This window comes from Lepus europaeus, chromosome 10 (genome assembly GCF_033115175.1).
Source record: "Lepus europaeus isolate LE1 chromosome 10, mLepTim1.pri, whole genome shotgun sequence".
In the NCBI taxonomy this organism is placed as follows: Eukaryota; Metazoa; Chordata; class Mammalia; order Lagomorpha; family Leporidae; genus Lepus; species Lepus europaeus.
The window spans coordinates 102,886,475-102,909,163 of NC_084836.1; the positions used below are offsets into that span (position 1 = coordinate 102,886,475).

Genomic DNA, 22,689 nt, shown 5'->3' on the forward strand with positions numbered 1-22,689 from the left:
TTGTCATCCTGTTTTTTCTCATTTTGGCCAAGGGCAGGCTCCCTGGGGCAGGCGGGGAACAACTGCGGAGATATTAGTGATCCATAGGTTTGTATAGTGTTTTATACTTTGCGAAGCACTTTATTAGCTCACACCTGTCCACTCACATAAACTCATGCAGGCCCTGGGAGGCCAAGGGTAACTCTCATCGTGCCCTCAGATGAAGCACAGAGAGACTCTGTCCCTCGCCCAGGCCCTCCAGTAGGCTGGCTGGGTCTCTGTCCCCATCCGTGGACCCTCTAGGGTCTGAGATGAGCTGAGAAGTTTATCTCCTCTGTCCTTCTTTTCCTGGCCTCCTTGCTCCCTCTCTGGTCCCTCTCCACTCCTCAGGTTGGTGCTCTCACTTCTGGAAAGCTCTAGGCGCCCCTAGGCTCCCCGTTGGCTCCTGGTACTACCTAGGCCAGCTGAGAAAGAGCAGGAGAGGGAGGAGGGCAGCCCAGGCTGCAGATGTCTGAGGGACGCAGGGCCAGGCCCAGAGAGGGCTCAGCCTAGAGGCTTCCACTCTCGGATTCTCCTGCCTGTGGTCATCTGTGTGCCCATCACCCCAGGACAGGGCAGTCAGACAGAGGGGTAAAGCAGGAAGGGCCCCAGAGCCCAGCTTCCCCTCAGCCTGGGGAACATCACAGCATTTCAGTGTCAGTCACATTTTAAACTGATCAGCCTTTGTATAATGTTTTTTAAATCATTTCTAAATAAAACAGAAATACAGAGTTGTGTCGTTTCCCTGGGATGTGGGAACAAAGATGAGGTTCTGGGGGAACAGGGTGGTGCTCCCCACATCTCACCTGCCAGACCAGCGGGGGGCGCAACCCCCCTTAGGGTCACTGTGGTACATGCTGCGCTCGCTGGGACTGCCAAAGGCCTGACCTGGTTCTGGTTCAGGCTCAGGGAGGTTGTTGCCCCAGGCCCCAAAATGGGTTGGGGCTGAGCACGAAGGTCTGGGCTGGGATTGGGTACAGGCTGGAAGGCAAACAAATTCAGGGACTGAGGCAGTTCACGTGCCGGAGGCGGCGGCCCTGCTTCCAAGCCCCTACGCCCTCTTGCAATTTTCTGCCCGACACTGGGAGAGGAGTGAGGAAGACAGGGGGTCGTGGGGACAGGAGACCAGACCACGCAAGGGAGTCCAAGTGCAGAGACAGCTGCTGGCGGGGGGTGAGGGGGGCGGCTTCATCTTCCAGCGGCCCAGTCAGTACCAGGAGGTGCAGGCGATGAGGAAACGCACGTCATCCAGCGGCCCCCATGCGCTAGGCTCGGGCTGCGGCTGCGGCGGGGGCCGTGGTTGCTCCGGGCCCTCCAGCGCTGCGGGCTGGGGCTGCGCCGGCTCCGGAGCGCCTTGGCCACTGCTCGGCTGAGCCCCCATGCCCTGCAGAAACCGAAGCATTTCAGGATTGGAGTGGGAGGCAACTCCCCACCACCACCACCAACACACCCCAAGCCCGGCTGGATCCCACCCGACCCCGCCTTGGCCTCACCTTAACGGCAGCGGTCTTCAGATCCCACCCCTGGCGTAGGGAGGAGCTGGCGTCCTGACGTCACCCCGCACTGAACCCGCCCCCCAGCCACCAGGGAAGTAAGGCGATCCGGATTCCAGGGGCGGGGCCCAATGAATGCGCCCAGACTGTCCCACCCAAGTGACGCGAGGCCCCACCCCACACAGGCCAAGCGGGCGGCGCCGAAGCCTCCCCGGTGTCCAACGTGCTCCAAACCCACCCAACCTCAGAAGGCTAAGGGCCTCGCAGCCGGGCCAGCAGCCTCCACCCATCTCAGGTCCTAAGTCACGAATGCCGTGAGGCCGAGTGCCCCCAGAGTTAGCACAGAACCCATCCTCGGGCAGAAGTGTGGAAAATGGAGTACTGCCGGTCTTGGAAGTGAGGCCTCCCATCCTAAGGATGATGGGTGCGTTGTGTGTAAACTGGCGTAGTACTATCTGTGGCGCTGTCTGTGCCCCCTCACACATTGCACATTGCTTTGGTCCTAAGCCCCATGGCCCAAACACCAGTGTCAGCTCCACCCCTATCCTAGTGGGATTCTCTACTCCTATTTCCCTCCCCCACACTGTCTCACCCTCTCCCAGGCTTCCCCAACCCAACAACAAACCTTTTCTCTAACTCGGGTGTTTGGCGTTTAGTGGCGGCCTTACAGTGTCCTTCCCGCCCCATCTGCCCAGGTCCCTGGAACAAGTGGGGAGGGCTGCACAGGCCCAAGTCAAACATCATGTTCAGAACGGCTAGAAGCGACTGCCCTTTAATGGGATGGCACAGGACAGCAGAACTCTCATCCCGGAACCCCAGGGCCTGCAGGCCAGCATGACACAGCAGGTTTTTGCAGGAACAATAGATCTGGGAGACAGCACAAGTGAAGGAGGGCTGGGCACCCAGCCACTCGGTCCCAGGGAGCTCTCTGCCACCTCCCTGCCATTATCCGGTACAAACTGGGTGTGGTATGGAGAGAGAGCCAAGTCCAGAGCCAGGAGCCCACGGAACAGCATGGAAGATGACTCAGGTAAGGCTGAAAAGAGAGGAGGCAGCACCATTAGGAGCCGTTTCACAGGGCACACCTCACCCTCACCCATAGATCATGTGTTCTAGCTTAGCCCTTAAAAACCACATTCACAGCCCCACTTGGGCTCACCCAGGATCCAGCTCTGACCGCACCCTATGACTTTGAGTTCAGCTTACAAGTGAATACTTAAAAAGACCAGAAGTAACTTTCTCCACTCAAGTGGGCCAACTTGCCCAACTATTCAAACTTACCAATCAGAAAGCAGAGCCTCAGGGCAAGCCCATCAAACATCAGAGTAAGCAACAGGGCACTCAGTGAGGGCAAGACATGCCTAGGCCACGAGTGGCAGGACTGAGGCCAGAACTATGGCCTCCTTCTCCAGAACGCTCCCTTATTAGCGCTAACTAAACAAAAAAGGTCATGAATACAAGGGAGAAAAAGATCTACTCGGTATGGATTAAATAAACGCATTGTTCCTGGAAATAATTATGTGAGTGATTACACAACGGAAGTACACTGTATTCCAACTGCCTGTCATCTTCACTTTGAGGCTTCATGGGCCCAAACACTGGGGTGCCTAGTGAGTTTTGTCTCTTGCTTTCCAATACCATTTCTTTCAATTATCTAACTGCATAGGCTAGGACCACCAGAAAAATGACGACCTGTGCTTGTGCCTGTTGGCAGTTTTGCCTGAGTTTAATGACAGTTTCTAAAATTTGATCATCAAATGCAACATTTGCTATAGTTTTTAAGTAGGTACCAATCATCAAGTTATAGAAATTTCCTTTTGGTTCTTAGGTTGCTGATTTTTTTGTTTTGTTCTTTAGCTACATGACTTTGTAAGTACCATTTCCCTTACAAGATTTTATATTCCGGGGCTGGTACTGTGGCGCAGTAGGTTAATCCTCCACCTGGGGCACCAGTATCCCATAGAGGCATAAGTTCTAGTCCCAGCTGCTCCTCTTCCGATCCAGCTCTCTGCTATGGCTTGGGAAAGCAGTAGAAGATGGTCCAAGTGTTTGGGCCCCTGCCAGCTACATGGGAGACTGTAGTTAGTTCTTGGCTCCTGGCTTTGGCCTGGCCCAGCACCAGCCACTGTGGCCATTTGGGGAGTGAGCCAATAGATGGAAGATCTCTTTCTCTGTCTCTCCCTCTAACTCTGGCCCTCAGAGGCAGGACATAAGACTAAATTGCTACACTATGCTCCATCCTCAGGGAGCCTTGTTCACAGGGTTCAAGGAATATAAAGCAAATCAATGAATGAAGGAGGGAGAACGAAGGGAATTTTTATCCATGGTAAGTATAGAGTCTGCTACCTGGCACTTGTGCTACTTTAGAATTTCTAGCCTAATAAAGGTTCCTATGCTACCTGGGTGTGACAGGCCCTGAGGAGGATCCTCCACAGAGGATGGGAGAGGAGGCTGAACTACCTAGTAACTGCTGGTCTTCCAGAGATTCTAAACCTCCAACCTTAGAATGGTCAGGGTGACAGCCCTTTTGGGGTTTGTTTTTGTTTTTGAGTCACAAAAATCCAGATTGTGATTTTAATGCAATACCCACCAATACCCACCCCCAATCAGCCCAAGAGCTCCCTTAGGCATCTAGAGTCTCCAAGTTTGACAGTGCCCTTCCCAGCTTCCTTAGCCAATAGCTCTTTTCTGTCTGTGGCCTATTAGCTGGAGACACCAACACACAGGCAAATAGAAACTGCAAAGTGTGGGCCGGCGCTGTGGCTCAACAGGCTAATCCTCCACCTTGCGGCGCCGGCACACCGGGTTCTAGTCCCGGTCGGGGCACCGATCCTGTCCCGGTTGCCCCTCTTCCAGGCCAGCTCTCTGCTGTGGCCAGGGAGTGCAGTGGAGGATGGCCCAAGTGCTTGGGCTCTGCACTCCATGGGAGACCAGGAGAAGCACCTGGCTCCTGCCATCGGAACAGCGCGGTGCGCCGGCCGCAGCGCGCTACCGCGGCAGCCACTGGAGGGTGAACCAATGGCAAAAGGAAGACCTTTCTCTCTGTCTCTCTCTCACTGTCCACTCTGCCTGTCAAAAATTAAAAAAAAAAAAAAAAAAAAAAAGAAACTGCAAAGTGTGGTCAGTGATCAAATAAGATGGACCACAGGAAAGGTTTGCCTATACAGGGGAGACCACACTGAGTTTTCAAAGATGAGAACCAGAAGATGCTCAAGAGATGCCCAGCAGCTGCACCCTGGGGTGCAGTGTGCAGACACGCCCTCACACTTGAGAATCGACCAGCACCAGTGCAATGTGGTTCTCCCTCTAGGTGGCATCTTCGTTCCCTACACCCAAAGACAAAACAAGTTTCTTGTCCTGGGCAAAAAGAGACGCTTCAGACACCTGTCAATGAGGGAATCCCGCATGCTGGTGGCGAGGGTGCTGGGCTGGGCTTCGTTCAGCTTGAAGACGCTCTCCACCACTGACAGCTCTGTGCTGGTTGTGTCCAGGCCACAGAAAGCACACCAGTCGTTCACCACCATGCCGGCACCAATCACCTCACTGCCTCGGTTCACGGTACCCGCCTGCCAAAGGAGGGATGCAGCATGGGTTATGGCATGAAAAGCCAAAGTCTCTCCCCAAATCTGGCTTCTTACATGCAGCCATGATCCCAAACCGTTGAAGGTAATGACCCAGATTCCTGGACACTGGACAAAGGGATCTGCGCAACAGCAGACAAGGGTCAGAGGACAGGAATGCTTACCACAAGCGGGACCTGAAGAAGAGAGGACAGCTCATCCTGGTCTTCAATTGAAGTCTTGGGATGCACCAGCCCTCCCTGATTGCTGAAGATACAGTAGCTTCCTACTAGCACCTGGTCAGCCACTGTCTGTCTGAAGACTTCCACCTTGAGCACATCAGCCAGGATTTCTTCTGTCTCCTATCAATCAAAGGTACTATGCAAAGGGTCCAGAACTCGCAGGCCAAAGAAGCAGAGACTCTTGATGACAGAACTACCCAGGGACTGCCTTCCCCAGACCCTCACTTACTGCTATGTAACTGTATATGGAAACCTCACTATAGGAAAGGAGGGGACACAGCTTAGAGCAGTCTAGCTCAGCTCTGGAGCTCCTACTATTCATGCATGCCTCCAACAGCCAAAGGCTGGTGTTTATGTCATCCTTTTCCCTCAAACCCACACTTAAGAGTTCAATTGTCAAACAGCTGTCCTGGCCCAGGCTGCAGGACTGGATGGTCAAACTCCCTGAGAGATCAATACCCTCCTCTCTTTCTGGCATCGACCATACCATGGGAAGCCTCTATTACCACTATTCCAACGAGTGCCTAAAATATAAGAGCTCATGTAGAGAAACCATAGTGATACCCTTACATCCTGCCTGTCGGCCAAGTATAATGACTAACCACTGACTAGGATAGTCCTGTGACTCTCAGGCCCAAACTGGGATGCCTCACCCTGTCCAGGTCTGGGTGGACCAAGGCCACGTAGTCATTGCAGGTGGTAACATTGCCCAGAGCCGAGAGTCGCTCCTCCACCCGCCGAATCTGCACGGAATCTGGGAGGCAGTTGCGAATGTGCTGCAGCTCCTGGTCAGTGGTGTTGTTGGGCACCAGGAGGCCATGCCTGTTCCCTGGAGAGACCCAAATTGAACAGTGGGGCAAAAATGAATATGAACACACAAAATGGCTCCTAGTACTAGAGGTTTAAACCTAGCCCAGCCCAATCAGTATCCCAGGACAATTTCAGACCCAACAAACTTTGCTCACTTCACCATCATCAACCAGCAGGGAACAAGACTAGCAGGAAGGGCTCTCGGCACTAGTTACATATTCTGCTACTTAAAAATTCAGCTAACACTATGTACCTATCAAATGACTAAAATCTTAGAAACACTGTCAACACAAAGTGGGGCCACTGAAACTTTCTTTCCCTCTGACAGGAATATGAACTGGTGAGCCACGTCAGATCATCATGACATCAAATACCGCACCCACTAGCATAGAACCAGGGCCTATGCCGGTTCCACTGCGAGGTATTACACATCCAGCAAAACTTTCACTAAAAAACATAGCAGCACTATTCCTGACAGACCAAACTGAAAACTACCAATAGAACAGAACAGATGAATACACTGTGATATACTTACACAAAACATATCACACAAGAATGAAGAAACTACAAATACACTGTGATAACCATGGCTAAACCTCCTTCTATCATGCAAAGCCACACCTCTGACCTTCTGAACTCCGAGGTATACCCATCATAAAACACATTAAGGGCCAGATTGAATTCTGTCCGAACTTGCTTCTCAAGTCCTAAGGGTATGGTTAGAGACCAGGGTGTTTTAACTGAATCAGAAAATATTTAGAGATCACTGTGCTTCAGATTTTTTAAAAAGAATTTTAAAGCAAATGTAAAAAATAAAGGAACAGACTTCTACAGAACTCCACCCTGCAGAAGTATGAAACAAACGGTAGCAGTAACTGATCACAGATTCAGCTTGAAGGGCCAATGGCCGGAGTCCAGACGGGGGGTGGGGGTGGGGGTGACGCCACTCAGTGACTTGGTAAAGGGAATTTAAGAGTTACATGTAGCAAAGAAGATGGCCCGGAATCTCACCTAGTCATTTCAAAGAGACAGACAGGCATGCTGCGACAGAGGTGGTGGCAAGGGAGGGTCGAGATGCAAATGTTCTACACTAGGTGTGGAACTTGGTGAGTCAGTTATGCTCGCTAGTCAATCATGTTTGCCCAGTAATTCCTACTCCTCGTCCCAATGTCTTCACAAGAGTGGAAGCACTTAGTGCTACTTGTTAGTACTCTCACGAAGGCTCTGATGTCCTTGATCTGCTGTCACTCAGATAAGATCCCACCCAGCGCTGTCTCTAGCTCCCGGGAGACAAGGAACAAAAGCCTGGAAATGCTGAGGTCACTCCGAGACCCCTCCAGGGGAATGACTAACGGGGCGTGGAAACCCCTCTGCCTCCCTCGGCACCCTTCACCTGCCTTACCCACACACATGCGCCCGATGATGCGACAGCCGGCGATGGACGCGTGCACCACGGGGATGGTATCAGAGAGCTCGCCCTCGAACACGCTGTAGGGACACGGGCTCGGTGGTCAGGGGTATGAGGGGCCTGTGCCCTCACTCTGCGAGCTCCCGGCTCCCCGCCCCGACACTGCGGGCCCCGGGGCTCCCACCGCACCTGTAGAAGTTCTCCGATCCTCCAATGGCCACCAGGCAGTAGGTGTTGGTCAGTTTGGCAAAACAGCCGATTTCACAGTTGTTCTCGAATGACGCCCGGACCGCCATGAGGCCTGCGAGACCGTGGGGCAAAGTTTAGAACCGGTGGATCCTTTTCCCCCCCAGATCGCCCCGCCTCGGCCCCACAGGCCGCGCCGGGACCCCGCCCAGCTCGGTCCCTCGGACCCGAGTCCCGCCCACCGGACCCCTCTAGTCTCTCCGGCGCCCCCAGACCCCACCCCGCCGCGAGGAGCAAAGCTGAAAGACCCTTCCAGCCTCTAGTCACACCAGCGCACCAAGTTAACTCCAGTCTCCACACGCGGAACCAGCCCTTCTCGTGCCTAAGTAAACTTCCGTTTCCGCCTCGGCCCAGGGAGACTTCCGGGAGAATCCGGCGTGCTCAGCCACGCGTACGGCCACTCTAGCTCCAACCGCCAGGTGGCCTCTATGGTAACAAGTGGTCCGGCCTCGCCCCGCCTGGCCACGCCCCTGGCGTGCTCTCATTGGTTCGTTCGTTCGAGAAGGAGCCAGGGGTGTCTCCCAGAAGATGGATTGACGATGGAGGTATTTACCGAAGGAGGAAGGGCAGGTTTGGGCCAAGGGACCGAAATCTTGATCTGGAACCCAGGGGACAGTGAAGGGCTGAGGAATGAAAGTTGGGGCTGAAGTCTGGGCTGGATGGGTGTCCAGTAGCGAGGAGAAAGAGACTAGGACGAAGAGGCCAGAGAGTTGGGGAAGTCGGGCTGCGGAAGGCTTTGGAGACAGGAGGCCGGAGGAAGCGACTCTTCGGGAGAGGCTAGAGGGGAAAGGGATCCAGGGTGGGCAAGGATGTGGGGGCCTCACCCTCTTCCTGTGGACTCTAGCACTCACTCCACAGCCCCCTTTCGTCCCCAGCTCAATGGTGTCGGTCAAGGGCCCTACTCTCCCGGACTGCAGTACTTGGCCCACATTTCGTAGGATCCATGAAAGCCCCCAGGGTCTCCCGGAATGCCACACTGAAGACGAGGGGGTTGGAGCCCCTTGCCACCGTCCTCTCCCCGCCAGGGCACCCTCTGTAATTGGCCTGAGCGGTGCCCTTCCTCTGCCCCCGCGTGCGATGCCATAACTCCACATTCCTCAGGATCCACCAGGCTGCTGGGTCACAGCCGGCTCTGCCTTTGTTGCTCTGATGGATGGATCCTGGCCCACAGGCAGGGTGAGCTCAGGAAAAGCATCCACAACTCATCACAACCTGGGCTCCAAGACGTTTATTTTTTTAAAAAAGATTTTTCATTGTTATTTGAAAGAGTTATAGAGAGGCAGAGAGAGAGAGAGACAGAGAGAGACAGAGAGAGAGAGAAAGAGATCTTCCATCCATTGGTTCAACTCCCCAAGTGGCCACAAAGGCCCAGGCTGGGCCAGGCTGAATCCAGGAGCCAGGAGCTTCATCCAGGTCTCCTACTGGGTGCTGCAGTCCAAGCACTCAAAGGGCCATCTTCCTGCTGCGTTTTCATTTGCAATAGTAGGGAGCTGGACAGGAAGTGAAGCTGCCCCTACGGGATGCTGCTACGCCACAACGCGGCCCCACTCCAAGACATTTAGGAAGGTGAAGTGAATATGTCTGCTCTCTTGTCCTCCCCAGTTCACCACAGACCCACTCAACCTTCTCTTGCGTGTCTCTTCTCTTGATTTCCTCTACCAAGAATTCCTCTCACTTCTCCATCTGTCCAAAACCTCCCCTCTCCTAAGTCCTGGCTCAAAGACCCCTCCAAGGAACCTTCCTGACCACTCTACCTCCTCCACAACTCTCCGACCTTTATTTTCCAGCCCCTCTGTCACTACTTAGCCTTCTGTTCGATTCAGCTGTGTCTTGTTCTCCAGTGGTTTGTGCATTTAATTCCTACTCCCTGGGGCCTGAGGACAATTTATTTGTCAGACCTATGGCATGCCCAACACGGGGCTGGGAATACAGCTTAGGTTCAAGAAAATACTAGTTTGTGTGAATGTGTGTGTATGTTGGATTATCTGCATATTTATGGTTTGTGGATCCCGAGGGGGTTTATAGTGTGTACTCAATGCATATGTTTTGTGTAGCCCTTCATTTAGCCAGATGACCCTTATTAAATACCTGCGTGTTTGGTTTAGCACGTGGACCTGTGCATACTTACTATGTGCCTCTGTGGCTGTGTACCCTGTCCGTGTGCTGGGTATGTTGTGTAGTGTCTGGAGCATCTCTGTAGTGTATGTTATTTTGAGTGCTTGAAGACACGGGAACTGTGGCTCTTGTATGTCGTGTCTGTGTGAAAAACGCGACTTCAGAGGCAGAGACACAGATCTGGCCAAGGTCCCTTCCCTCCTATCCTCTTGGACCTGACAGCAAGTAAGTCATCCAAACTGCCTGGCCTCGGCTTCCACATCTATAAAGACGGAGAATGAGACCTACTATCCCATAATTATACACCTACAAGAGCTCCCTCATAGGATGCTGTGAGGACGGAGGGTGAGAAGAAGTAAAAGGTGCAAAGGGCCCAGCACAGCGGCATGCAGAAGGCACTCAAGGACTGTTGAGTTCCAATTCCCTGTGTGTAAGTGAGCAAGGCTCTTGAGCCCAGGGAGTGCCTGACCTGGACTTCTAGACACCTCCCCTCTCCATGCAACCCCTGCTTCAGGCCCCCACCCTGAGTCCCAGACCTGGGCAAGTCCAGAGTCTCAGTGGTTGGAGCTGGAAGCAAGCCTAGGATTCAAAGCGACTTCGGAGCAGCTTGAACTTGGACTTGTTGTACTTGGTGATGAGGTCCAGTTTGCTGTGGCCCAAAGTCATTCGTTTCTCATCACTGAGTAGGTCATTGCTACTTCCGTTGCAGTGGCCTCCTGCAGGGCCCCCAGGGAGTCCAGGCTCAGGCCCCTGCATGGCACCCTGGAACTGATGATACTTGGTGATGAGGTCCAGCTTGCTATGGCCCAGAGTCAGCCGCTTCTCCCCAGGGCCCACTCCAGCTGTACCTGTAGGACTGGGTCCTGGAAGGCAATTGGGCCCTGGTCCCTCGCTCCGGAACGGACCAAACTTTGTGATGAGGTCCAGCTGGCTATGACCCAGGGTCTGCCATCGCTCATCTGGACCCTGTTTCCCAGGCCTGACTGAGGAATTGGCATCAGGGGGTACTCGGGGGTCCTGGGACTTGGGGTCCTGGAGCAGGAGCTCCAAGTGGCCATGGCTCTGGTTTGGGGATGCTTTCCTGTCCTCTGGAGCCCGATCACCAAGTCTAGGGGAACCTGACTCAAGGGCACCCCCCTGGGCCTGGGACAGGAGATCCAGGTGGCTGAAGCTCTGGCTCGAGGACAATTTCCTGTCCTCTGGGGTGTGCTCTGCAGGCTGCAGGGAGCCCGAGTTAGGGGTAACACCAGAGTCAGGGCCTCCTGCCTCTCGGGCCCTAGAGAAGGGGACAAGTAGGTCCAGCTGGCTGTGACTCTGGCTCAGAGACACCTTTCTCTCCTCCACTGTCTCCAGGCCCACGCCAGGGCCCCGCTGACCTCGCGGAGGGCTGGGCTCCTGGCTTCCCAGAATCCCATTCTCTGGGAGCCGAGACAGAGCCGGGGCACCCCTGGGAAAGTGGAAGAGGGGGCGAGGGCGTGGGCGAGGGAGCAGAGGTGCCCCCACTGTCAGGGTCAAAGGGCTGGCACTACTGTGGTTGAGGGCAGGGGAGGACTGGGACCACAGGGATGCCCCCATCTTGCCCAGGTTGGGCCTGAAAGGCCCAGCAGAAGAGCCGTGGTTAGGGTCTGAGAGCTGGCGCTGCAGGGCGGATTGGCCACCGGCTTCACGACGGGCAGGGCCTGGCGAGAAGGACCCCATACCGTTGTCACTGCAGCCACGGACTCCTGGGAGAGCCAGGTAGGAGGTGCGGCCCATGAGAGGCGAGTGCTTGATGCTGCTGAGGCTGGTGCTGGAGGGTGAGGAGCAGGTAGGGCTGGGGATGCCAGGCCTCAAGGCCAGGGCCACAGCAGCAGGATGCAGTGCCGGAGGCGACAGCGGGTCCTCATTGCTGCAGAAGCCCTGCACGGGCTGCGACTCGGCATACAGACAGCGGAACTCCCGGTCAAAGTCCTCCACGATGCGGCCCCTTAGCTGCAGCACCATGCTGGTGTGGGCCTGGCTGCAGAGCCAGGTGAAGCTGGGGGAGAGGGTCCGGTCAGGAGGCAAAGGGCTAGGCCCTGGGGCTCAGCAGGAGTCACAACCAGGGGCACTTACCCGGAAATGGGACCAAAGTTCCACCCCCAGGAGGGCTCACAATGGGGCACGGGGCTCCGGCTCCAGAGTCTGTGCTCATTCTAGCCCTGCTGATGGGATTTGGGCACATGACCGCCCATCCCAGGGTCTCAACTGCCCCATCTGTAAAAAGGGTGAGGAGGCCAGCGCCGCGGCTCACTAGGCTAATCCTCTGCCTTGCGGCGTCGGCACACCAGGTTCTAGTCCCGGTTGGGGCACCGATCCTGTCCCAGTTGCCCCTCTTCCAGGCCAGCTCTCTGCTGTGGCCCGGGAAGGCAGTGGAGGATGGCCCAAGTGCTTGGGCCCTGCACCCCATGGGAGACCAGGATAAGCACCTGGCTCCTGCCATCGGATCAGCGCGGTGCGCCGGCCGCAGCGGCCATTGGAGGGTGAACCAACGGCAAAAAGGAAGACCTTTCTCTCTGTCTCTCTCTCTCACTGTCCACTCTGCCTGTCAAAAAAATAAAATAAAAAAATGGGCTGGCGCCGCGGCTCAGTAGGCTAATCCTCCGCCTAGCGGCGCCGGCACACCGGGTTCTAGTCCCGGTCGGGGCACCGATCCTGTCCCGGTTGCCCCTCTTCCAGGCCAGCTCTCTGCTGTGGCCAGGGAGTGCAGTGGAGGATGGCCCAAGTGCTTGGGTCCTGCACCCCATGGGAGACCAGGAGAAGCACCTGGCTCCTGCCACCGGATCAGCGCGGTGCGCCGGCCGCAGCGCGCTACCGCGGCGGCCATTGGAGGGTGAACCAACGGCAAAAGGAAGACCTTTCTCTCTGTCTCTTTCTCTCTCACTGTCCACTCTGCCTGTCAAAAAAAAAAAAAAAGAAAGAAAATTAAAAAATGAAAAAAAAAAAAAAAAGGGTGAGGAGCCCTGAGGTCCCTCTAGTTCTAATGTGCCATAGCCATTGTCTATGCCAAGGGCATTAAAGGAACCCTTCCACTAGAGTGAGCTCCTCCAGGGCTGGCTTGCTCCTCACCCTGTCCTGAGCTCTGCATGATGCCTGGCACACACTAGGTGCCCGGGACATGAACATGAAGGGACAGATGGCCGAACGGAGGCAAGTTCAAAGGTGCCCTCCCAGCCCCTGCTTCATTCCACCTGCTCACCTGTAGCTGCCCACCACCACCTGCTCACAGTCAATGATGATGAACTTCTCCAGGGCCTGCCCCGTGAAGCGACGGCCTGCCTTGCTGCAGTACGTGTCCCCACACATGCTCCGCACACGCATGTTCTAGGCCAAGGGGAGAGGGAGGTTGAGGAGTGACCTTGAGAATGGACCTCAAGCCGTGTTTACGCCCCCAAACAGTCGCCCACTCCCATTGAGCCCCAGTGCTCACTGGCTGCCCGGCTGGCTCTTCTGCCCTCCTGGCTCCCCACCTCCTCCCCTGGTTACTGCCCCTGGTTCTCACTGACCGGCAGGTGCCCCCCATTGAGTTCCATCTTGTAGCACATCTCCAGGAAGTGCTTCAGGTGCTCCTGGGCCAGGAGCAGGTAGACAGGGACGCCACGCCGGCTCGAGGCCTCCATGAGGTCACACAGAAGCTCCATGTCAGTGAAGACATCCATCACCACGGCCACCACCTGGAGGAGGAAGGGGGAAGCTTAGTCCTGCCCAGGGTACTGCCCACATCCAGCCCAGCCGGAGACAGGGACTAGAGTCCTGGAGAAGAGCCTGGAGCTGGAGGCCAGAGCCTGTGGGAACATCTGGAAGGGCTTTTCCCGGTGCCTGGCACAGGGGTTCTTAACTTGGCCATTGGAGATTTGAATGGCTTGGCTCTCTAGTTGCTTGAAAGTCTTTGAGTGCATTTTTCTGTGGACAGAGTATTTGTCACTGGATTGTCATAGATGTCTGTGTATCAGCTGCACCAGTCCAAAGCCCCACTGTGCATTGCAGCACAGAGGGGTCAGAGGCAGAACCCAGCCCTGATTCCCAGGCTAGCCCCTTGCACTCCCCCACTAGCCCAGGGCCTGTGTGTCTGACCAGAGCTGCAGGCCACGTCCTGGGGTCTTCGGGGCCCTTTGCCAAGCCTGCCTCGTTTCCCTGTGAAGTGACAGAGTTCTGCTGTGACATCTAATACAGACTCCCTGACTTCCACGTGTGCCACGTGCATCCGAGTTTTCTGCGCCGTCGAGAGCTGGGGTTGGTGACCACTGCTATAAATGGCTGCCTCAGAGGCCCCCGGCAGCCCCCTGGCACCTCCATGCCCCTCCTTCCCTTTGCAGGTGTCCGCTAGGGGACTCTTCTCTCCCGGGAAGGGCCAAGGGCAGCTCCGTACAGAGCGCGGGACTCTGGCTCTGGAGCTAGACAAAATGGGTTCAAACCCAGCTTCTGCCACTTCCTAGTGATGGGGCCCCAGGCAAGTCACTCCCCCTCCGGGAGCCTCAACTTCCTCATCTTTTAAATGGAGGTAATGATAGCTACATCCCAGAGTCCTGAGGCATTAAATATGAAAACAGTTGACACACAACAGAAGCCCAATAAATGTTCCTCTCCTGCTGCCTTCTTCACAGACGAAGACACAGACTGCAGGGAGAGGAGGCCCTTCTGAAGGTCACTCGGAGTCAGTGCTGGCTGGGAGCGGAAGCCCGACTCCCGGCTCAGGGATGGAAGGGTCTCTGTCGGGGCGAGGCGGGGAGACGAGGCGCTGGGGGATGCCCTAGTCCACAGCAGGGGTCTGGCCAGGAGTGGAGGGAACAAGGATGGGCCAGAAAGATCAAAGGGGCACGATGATGACAACAGCAACAGCCACACTAATAACCCCATCCCCGATGCCAATCAGGCCTGGCGCTCCCCTGCCCGGGGCACAGGCAGCCTTGCCAGAGAGGCTGTGATGGTACCGCTGGGAGCTTGGCTCCTGATTGCTGCAGCAGGAGCCTGACTTTATCTCAAGTCCTGCCAGGGGTCATCGTGTCCATTCCCCTGTCTCCCGGATCAGAGGGCAGCGTGACCATCCCTGCCTGCTCCCCTGAATCTCTGTCCTGAGCCCAGCAACTTCTGCTCCCCTTCCTCAGCCTAGCCCCGGAGGTCACACGAGGCCCGGGCAGCCGTACCCCCACCTCTGCTTCAGGCCCAGCTGGGGAGAGGCAGATGGGCCAATAAGCGGGACTGGGCCAGCGGTCGGAGACCCCTGCCCTCTCCCTGCATCCTGACAGCCTGCCTGTGCAAGTCAGCGGGGTGGCTCAGATGTCCCCCGAGGTCGGACTCTTAGTGTGAGGAAGATCTCGGATCCTCTGCCGAGAGATGCACCAGGGCCCGTCGTGCGGGAGGCCCTGCCGCTGTGTCCTCGGGCATGCGTGGAGCGCCTGCAGCCATGCCCCGTTCACATCCGTGCCCTCTCGAGGGCCAAGCGGTTAAGAAGGGAAATAAAACCCATGGCTGTGCCCTGGGAGTGTGGAGGCCAACAGCGGGCAGACGTCCCGGCCCCAATTCTGCCTCAGGGTCGCTGTGTAGCCCTGGGCCCGTCCCTCTCCCTCCCTGGGCCCCCATTTCCACATCTGGGACAGGAATGAAGATGAGGCCCTTACCGTGCGCGCCTGGCTGAAGAGGAAACGCAGCAAGTCCTTGATGTTCTTGGCCTTGTCCCTCTGGAAGTGGACCACGGCTTGGGTGGGGCTGAAGCCTGTGGCCTGTGGCACCTCGGGCCACCCCAAGTCCAGGTCCGGGGGGTCCACGTCAGAGGCCATGGGGAAGTAAGTGCCCGAGGTGGCCTCGGAGAGCAGGCTGAGGCGGTCAGGCCCCGAGGCCTCCAGCCCCTGGGCCTCGCTGAGCTCAGGGCCCGTGCGCACATGGCTGGTCATGTAGTCCACGTCCAGGGCGCTCAGGAAAGGCAGCTCCCGCTCCTCGGAGATGACCCGCAGGTAGGCGGCCTCGCCGCGCTCCAGGAGGGCGTCGGCTGCCAGCCGGGCCGCCTCGCTGTGCTGCAGCACCAGGGGCGAGCTCTCCCGCCACCACGGCCGCTTCAGCTCCTCCATGCGGCCCCGCAGGGGGCCGGCCATGCCTTGGGCTGCCAGGCCTCCCAACATGCCTGCGCACCCGGCTGCCTCACCCACCGGCAGGCTCCATGGCCCGTTCCCCAGGTCGTCTGCAGCAGGAAGGAGAGCCCAGCAGCGCCGCCTCTGCCTGCGTGTGTGGCGGGGGCCCCCCGCTGCCACCCTAAGTCAGCACTGTGCTCCGCCCCATTGCCCCTGGCCTCTGGAACCTGTCAGGTCAGCCCCACCTGTCTGCCTGCTGTTGGGACTCGCCTGCTCAGAAGAGCCCTTGGCACACGCTCTGCCTCCCTACCCTCTGCACCCTCAGGACACAGACCCACCCCACCAGGCTCCTAGCAGTCCCCAAACCCTGACCTTCCAGGGCCCTGGGAAGCTTGGATTTTTAGAAAAGAGGGGCCCATGCCTGCTCAAGGACATGCACACGCATGTACACATACACGCACATGTGCACACACATGCATGTACACACACCTGGGGTGCATAAGTGACTCAAGACACCAGATAAGCAGGTCGGTAGCAGCTGATGGGCACGCAGACACGGACTCCAGGCTGACACGTGCAGACCACACACTTCCCTGAAGCCCACCCACACAGGCTGAGGCACATACTAATTTACAGAGCAACCATAGAGCTGCAAACACCATGACAGACAGTGCGTGCCTCGGAACCTGTGCGCTCAGGCCTTCATGAGAGCCAAACAGCATCACATGGAATCACCAAGAACATCTGCTCCCCACCACCAGGCCTCTCTGCACCTATGGCTGCCCTGCCATGAGGTGTCACCATAACTGCCCCCATCCCACCTTGACCCCAGCTCTGAGCCCAGCCTCCAGGAGTCGAGAGCAGGGACCCTCACCTAACCCCCGAGAATGACCTGGACAGGTTAAAACACAGCTCTCCCATACCCCCCCCAGCTTCTACCCACCCTGCCATGCTGATCCAGGGGGTATGAGGTCCTGAGGTTCACGTGTGCTCCGAGCCCTGCTCTGTGACACGCCGCTCCAGGTGGCTGTGTTTCAGCACCCTCAACTCCAGGGATGCTCGCAGACTACGGGGGGCTGGACTCGAGCCTTCCTCTCATTTTCCAGGGCTGAGTAGCAAATGCTTACAGTGCAAAAAGTGGTTCTGGAAGACAGGCAGATGCACTGCGGGTCAAGAGGCAAAGAGGCAGGTGTCTGCTCTCTGCCCCAACAAGGCCAAAGCCCCAGAGCATGTACAGTCTGCCCCGTGGAGGCCAGTTGAGAAGCTTCGCTCTGGAGATGGGGCCAGCCCATGGCAGGTGCAGGGGACAGGGGGGCAGGGAGCGGACTGGGCACAGTGGCCGTGGCCTCTCTCTCAGGAGGATGAGGTCTGAAGAGGACAAGGGGAGAGCAGGGGACTGGAGTCCCGTCTCGCAACCCTGTGCGGTCCTGATTGCTCTGGTTCATCTGCTCTGAGACCCTGTCCAGAGCCCAAGCTCTTCTGGCCCACAGAGCTTTGTACAGGCCCAGCACATGCATGGGGGGATGCCCAGGGCGACTTAGGAGCTCCCTGAATCAAGCTGTGCCCTGTCACCAGGGCTGAGTGGGGCTGGGGCCGTGTCTGTGAGGAGAGGGCCGAGGCCAGGGGCTGAAGTGCTGGGTGCAGGGACACAGCGGCCCTTCCCTGGGGGTGGGGAGGCCGAGGGAGGGGAGGGGCGGGGGCTGAGTAAACAAAGCCAGCTGTGGGAGGGTAATAAGCTGTGGGGGCAGCTGAGGTAGCAGAGCCCTCATTAGGGCCTTATCTTCAGATTTGTTTGAGGGGAGAAGCTCCTGGAAGGCAGACAGGCCTGTCTGTGCTGTGCTGAGTTAATTGTGTTTATCCCTCAGTGTGGAGATGTCCATTTCGTGGTAGAGTTTTGGATCTGTATCTTGCTATTTTTCATTGTGGTAAAATGCACATTAAACTGATCACTTTGTGAGTCCAGCACTGTGGCATAGCAGGTAAAGCCACTGCCTGCAGTGCCAGCATCCCATATGGCATTGGTTCAAGTCCCGGCTGCTCCACTTCCAATCCAGCACTCTACTGTGGCCTGGGAAAGCAGTAGAAGATGGCCCACGTCCTTGGTCCCCTGCACCCACGTGGGAGACCCGGAAGAAGCTCCTGGCTCCTGATCGGTGCAGCTCTGGCCATTGTGGCCATTTGGGAAGTGAACCAGGATGGACGATCTCTTTCGCTCTCTGCCTCTCTGTAACTCTTTCAAATAAAATAAATAAATCTTAAACAAACAAACAAAAACCTGACCACTCTGGTGGCATTCAGTGCATTCACCTTATGCCATCCTCACCACTACCGTCTCCAGAACGCGTCACCTTTCAACGCTCAAACTCTGTGCCCACTAACACTAGGAACCACTGCCCCCGCTCCCCAGCCCCCGGCAGCCACGTTCTGTTTCTGTGACTGTGACTGCTCTAGGTACCCTATTCTCATGGACTCACACAGCGTTGGTGGGTTAAGCTAATGCTTGGGATGCCTGCATCCCATGTCCAAACGCCTGGGATCAAGTCTCACCTCTGTTTCCAGTCCAGCTTCCTGCTAAGACACCTGGGAGGCAGTGGATGGTGGCCCAAGTCCTTGGGTTCCTGCCACTCAGGTGGGAGAATTGGATGGAGTTCCTGGCTCATGGCTCCAGCCTGGCTCAGTCCCAGCTGTGGCAGGCATTTGGGGAGTGAACCAGTGGATGGAAGCCATCACACTTCCTTTCAAATAATAATACAAATCAATAAAACAGTTGCATTGTGCAACATATGTTTTTCAAAAAGAGGGGTGGGGCGGGAAGACTACGTTGACGAAGAAAGGGTCCCTATGAATCCCTGACATCCTAATAATACTGTGTGAATCAAACTCAGCCTCACAGGGTGCAGATAGGCCAAGTGTCCCTGTGGGCTGAGCGAATGGAGGGCGTGGGGAGGGTAGACAGGTGGAGCGTAACCTTGGGGCCAGGCCCAAGGCTGCTGGGAGCCATACGGACAGACCCAAGCCCAGCCCCTGGCTGCAGTGTTTGAGCACAGGTCCCTTAATGACTGTTATTAAGAGGAAGGAAACTATTTTCCTGTCCAGGAGGTGCGTCAGGCGCCTGCCTGGCATCGCGTGGCCATCCTGGGGGCCATTTAATCTTGTCAGTTGTCTCTTATGGGTTGAGTGGCGCCTGGGTAGGTGACTGTGGTGTGGGGGTGGTGAGAGCAGAGAGGGGGAAGCAGCCCTCGGATGCAGCTGCTCCAATGCCAACACTACCTCACACCTTCACCACGGCGCCCGGGAGAGGAGGAGCCAGGGCCTGCAGGGGAGCCAGCGTGTGCCCACATGCCTTGAACCAAGGCAAGGCCACCTTAGAGCCAGACATAGCAGGGGACATTAGTGAGGAGCCCAAGAGGCCGGCTGGAGCTGAAAAGATGAGAAAGGGTTCAGGAGGCGCCGGACGGCGTGGGCAGGCAGGATGCTCCAGGCCCCAGGAGGCAGCAAGGATGTGGTTCTGGGAGGTGGCGGCTGCGACGCCTTCTGCAGCCATGCGGTGCAGAGCCCTGGGGGTCCTGCGAAGGTGCTGGGCTCTCAGCACAAGATGAGGGCACGGAGGTTGGAATGTGGCATCTGGGGGCAGGGATTCAGGAAGCAGGCCCCAGGGGGAGAGTGGTCCAAAGCATCACCTCCCAGAATGGATGTGGCTCCCCCCTTCGCCCACACCCTTCCCTCGACCCTTCTGCTCATCCCACCTGGTGCAGGGCCGGGGTGGGGGTGGTGGAGCCTGTCCCACCCCTCCTTTCCTTAACAGGCGATTCCCACTCCACTGTTTGTCCCCACTTGCTTCTTCCTTCCCAAGGCGGGAAGAATGGCTTGTCTCATTGGTGGTTAGGGGAGGGGGTGGGCTCAGGTCTCTCCGGACTTCTCTGATTTCTGGTCCTACTGTCGGCAAAGGTAGCGCATGCTCCATTCTCCATTCGCACATTAAGTCTGCAGAGGAGGCCCTGCCCCTGCGAGGGAGGTGTCTGCACTCTCAGGGGAGGGCAATATGTCCATTTGTCCAGACAGTGGAAGCTACGTCCTTCAGCTTTATCAGTAATACAAGCCAACGTTTTTGTGTCTATTAGCTTCTTATTTTTTCTTTTGTGCTGAACTTGGGAGGGGAAGACATTATCTACTGACCCCTTAAGCCCTCAATGTGACTGCTGCAGCCGCCGTTCCCGACCCATCCCATCTGCTCTCGCTGTCCAGCCAATCCACCCAACATGGACTCTAATGCCTACTTATTTATGCCAGCATTGGGGTCTCAAGGATGAGTTAGGAGTTCATCTCTGCCCTGGAGGAACACAGGTCAGTGGGGCGGGCGGACTCATCAATAATTATAAAGCATGGCGGAAGCTAAGCTTTAGACAAGTGCCTAAGGGATCATGACCTGTTCTGGAACCTTGGAAGAACCACTTCCCCGCTCCTACCCCTCAGCTAGGGTCAAGCCCTGCCCGCCCGAGAGGTGAAAGAGCTCTTTGGGAGAAAAACGAGGAAGGGGAGCAGCCAGGGGGGCCTGCAGGCTCTGACCTCCAGCTGTGAGGCTCTCGGGGGCTCCGCCTTCCCAGCAAGAGGTGGCTGGGCTGGGGTCACTGTAGTCCATCAGTCCCCTGACAACATCACGGCCGGTGCCTGAAGACCTTTAGCCACATTACCGAATCTTCTCCTTCTCCCCTTGACTCAGGGAGGGAGACCTCACCTGGGGCAGGGGCAGCGTCCTAGGCTCAGAGGCCACAGAACACTCTGATGGGCAGGGATGAGTGGGGACGAGGGTCACAGTCAGGGGCCTGAGGTCTGGCCCACCCCTGTCTAAACCCGGCAGACACGGTGCACGGGAAGCGTGGGAAGCCCTGGGCAGACCCAGGGCAACAAGCACAGGAGCCTTGCTCCTAAGGGACGGTCTGTCTGAGACTGTCCTGTTCTCCACCCACAAACCTGCCTGCTCCATTTCCCTCCCTCCTCACCCCAAGGGTTGATACACTCCAGACCGCTGGGCGCGGGAAGCAGCTGGCCTGAACTCTGCCCCCCCCAGCATCCCATCTGTCCTCCCATCCTCTGGTCTCCTCTCCTCCAAGGCCAGGCCCCTATTTCCGAGGGATCCACTCAGACTAGGAGTGCCGAGTGCCAAGGGGTGTCCTCCTCCACTAAGCGCCACACGCGGCACCAGACCCCTGCCCACCCACCCTCACACCTTCAGCTCTCTCCCGAAAGCCCCTGAGCCACAGCAGGCTTTTCTCCATTTCTTCTTAGCAAGGCACCCCCTAAGATACCAACTGATGCCGCCTTACTCTGCCTTCTCCACCCTTTGCAAACTACACTCTCTCAAAAACCTCCTGGAATGTCTCAGGCCCTTCAGCCTCACCCACTCTGGCCCCGGGTCTCCTTCTCGAAGCTCTCCTCCTGCCTGGCTTCCACTCACTCTCCTGTGAGTGCTTCACACTCCCTGGGTTACCCTCACCTCTGGGAACTCCTCCACTGACACGACTTCAAGTGTCCCTCTATACACAATACCGAGGGCAAACATCCCCCACCCTTCGGTCCCAATCATCCTGCCCCATGCCTTGCCCTCCCTGGGGGCACTGCCACCATCTGCACTGGATGGTTCCCCACAGATACGACATCGCACCAAAGCAGGGAGCAGAGCTCAGAGGACACGACACTGCTCGGCTCTGTCACAGGCCACTGGGCACCAGTCAGTGGCTTCTTCTCAGGGACCGGTTCCCTACTGCGTGATGGGGACAGCAACCCCTGCCCTGCCCAGTTTATAGCGAACAGCAACTCTTCCTAAAAAACAGTACCAAAAGGACTCTTTTCCAGCTCATCTCCTGCCAGACTTCGTCGCTATCTCTGGCCCTAGGGAGCTCTGTGGCTGCCCCCTTTCTTTGGGCTAGATGTGCAGTTAGGCATCCAGTCCTGGTGAGTTTTTGTCTGAACCGTCTCTGGGGTCTGAATTCCCCTTTGAATGCCTACTATCACTCCCCAGGGCTTCCGGCCAGAAGGCTGGCCTTCTTCCCCATCCTGTGCGCCTCCGTGTCTCTCTCCTTACCGGGAGCAAGCTGGGTTCTGGCTGCCACCCAATGGTGCATGATCCAGGCTCCCCATCATGGCAACACTTGAGCCTGAAGAGCTTCCTGCTCCATGCCTTCACCAGGACAGCTCCTCCTGTCCTGGCTTCTCCCCGATACCGAAAGTTGGCCCACTTGTCATGTCCTCACTGCCTGCTGTGATTTTGCCAGCTAGTATGTCTGTGTGCACATACAGCTCCTGCAACTAGAAAATGCTTTTTTTTTTTTTTTTTTTTTACAGGTAGAGTTATAGACAGTGAGAGAGAGACAGAGACAAAGGTCTTCCTTCTGTTGGTTCACCCCCCAAATGGCCACTACGGCTGGCACTGCGCCGATCTGAAGCCAGGAGCCAGGTGCTTCCTCCCGGTCTCCCATGCAGGTGCAGGGCCTAAGCAATTGGGCCATCCTCCACTGCCTTCCCGGGCCACAGCAGAGAGCTGGACTGGAAGAGGAGCAACGGGGACTAGAAGCCAGTGCCCCAACCAGGACTAGAACCCGTGGTGCCGGCGCCACAGGCAGAGGATTAACCAAATGAGCCACGGCACCGGCGCTTGTGGTTTCTTGTTAACTTTTTTTTTTTTTTTTTTTTTTAAATTTTTGACAGGCAGAGTGG

The 22,689-nt window shown here is 56.7% G+C and overlaps 3 protein-coding genes across 5 annotated transcripts; all 3 read right to left on the reverse strand.

The window, feature by feature from the left end:
* Positions 1-685: 685 nt before the first annotated feature.
* MMP24OS (MMP24 opposite strand) lies at positions 686-2,183 on the reverse strand. The gene is made up of 2 exons (XM_062204096.1): positions 1,512-2,183; positions 686-1,402 (listed from the first exon to the last, which is right to left on the reverse strand). The coding sequence occupies exon 2, from the start codon at positions 1,397-1,399 to the stop codon at positions 1,226-1,228; it is 174 nt and encodes a 57-aa protein (XP_062060080.1). The 5' UTR covers positions 1,400-1,402; positions 1,512-2,183; the 3' UTR covers positions 686-1,225.
* An 84-nt stretch (positions 2,184-2,267) lies between these two features.
* On the reverse strand, positions 2,268-8,161 carry EIF6 (eukaryotic translation initiation factor 6). 3 transcript variants are annotated; one of them, XM_062204094.1, is made up of 7 exons: positions 8,055-8,161; positions 7,721-7,832; positions 7,526-7,611; positions 5,967-6,142; positions 5,257-5,433; positions 4,896-5,077; positions 2,268-2,547 (listed from the first exon to the last, which is right to left on the reverse strand). In XM_062204094.1, the coding sequence occupies exons 2-7, from the start codon at positions 7,825-7,827 to the stop codon at positions 2,538-2,540; spliced, it is 738 nt and encodes a 245-aa protein (XP_062060078.1). In that variant the 5' UTR covers positions 7,828-7,832; positions 8,055-8,161; the 3' UTR covers positions 2,268-2,537. The 3 variants fall into 3 exon arrangements, with proteins under 3 accessions (XP_062060078.1, XP_062060077.1, XP_062060079.1); XM_062204093.1 differs by having other exon boundaries at positions 8,026-8,132; XM_062204095.1 differs by having other exon boundaries at positions 7,998-8,081.
* A 2,160-nt stretch (positions 8,162-10,321) lies between these two features.
* On the reverse strand, positions 10,322-16,002 carry FAM83C (family with sequence similarity 83 member C). The gene is made up of 4 exons (XM_062202346.1): positions 15,529-16,002; positions 13,417-13,584; positions 13,110-13,234; positions 10,322-11,909 (listed from the first exon to the last, which is right to left on the reverse strand). Exons 1-4 carry the CDS (start codon positions 15,997-15,999, stop codon positions 10,472-10,474), a joined length of 2,202 nt encoding a protein of 733 aa, XP_062058330.1. The 5' UTR covers positions 16,000-16,002; the 3' UTR covers positions 10,322-10,471.
* Positions 16,003-22,689: the final 6,687 nt, after the last annotated feature.

Bases quoted from the DNA above. Each gene is read 5' to 3' on its own strand.
- EIF6 (XM_062204094.1), bottom strand. From the start codon at position 7,827: ATGGCGGTCCGGGCGTCATTCGAGAACAACTGTGAAATCGGCTGTTTT. The intron at 7,612-7,720 runs GTGCGGTGGGAG...GTGTCCCTACAG, and splicing joins GGATCGGAGAACTTCTACAG to CGTGTTCGAGGGCGAGCTCT. The intron at 6,143-7,525 runs GTAAGGCAGGTG...GGGTCTCTCCAG, and splicing joins CATCGGGCGCATGTGTGTGG to GGAACAGGCATGGCCTCCTG.
- FAM83C (XM_062202346.1), bottom strand. From the start codon at position 15,999: ATGGCCGGCCCCCTGCGGGGCCGCATGGAGGAGCTGAAGCGGCCGTGG. The intron at 13,235-13,416 runs GTCAGTGAGAAC...CCCTTGGCCTAG, and splicing joins TCAATGGGGGGCACCTGCCG to AACATGCGTGTGCGGAGCAT. The intron at 11,910-13,109 runs GTGAGCAGGTGG...CCTCTCCCCCAG, and splicing joins GTGGTGGTGGGCAGCTACAG to CTTCACCTGGCTCTGCAGCC.
- MMP24OS (XM_062204096.1), bottom strand. From the start codon at position 1,399: ATGGGGGCTCAGCCGAGCAGTGGCCAAGGCGCTCCGGAGCCGGCGCAG.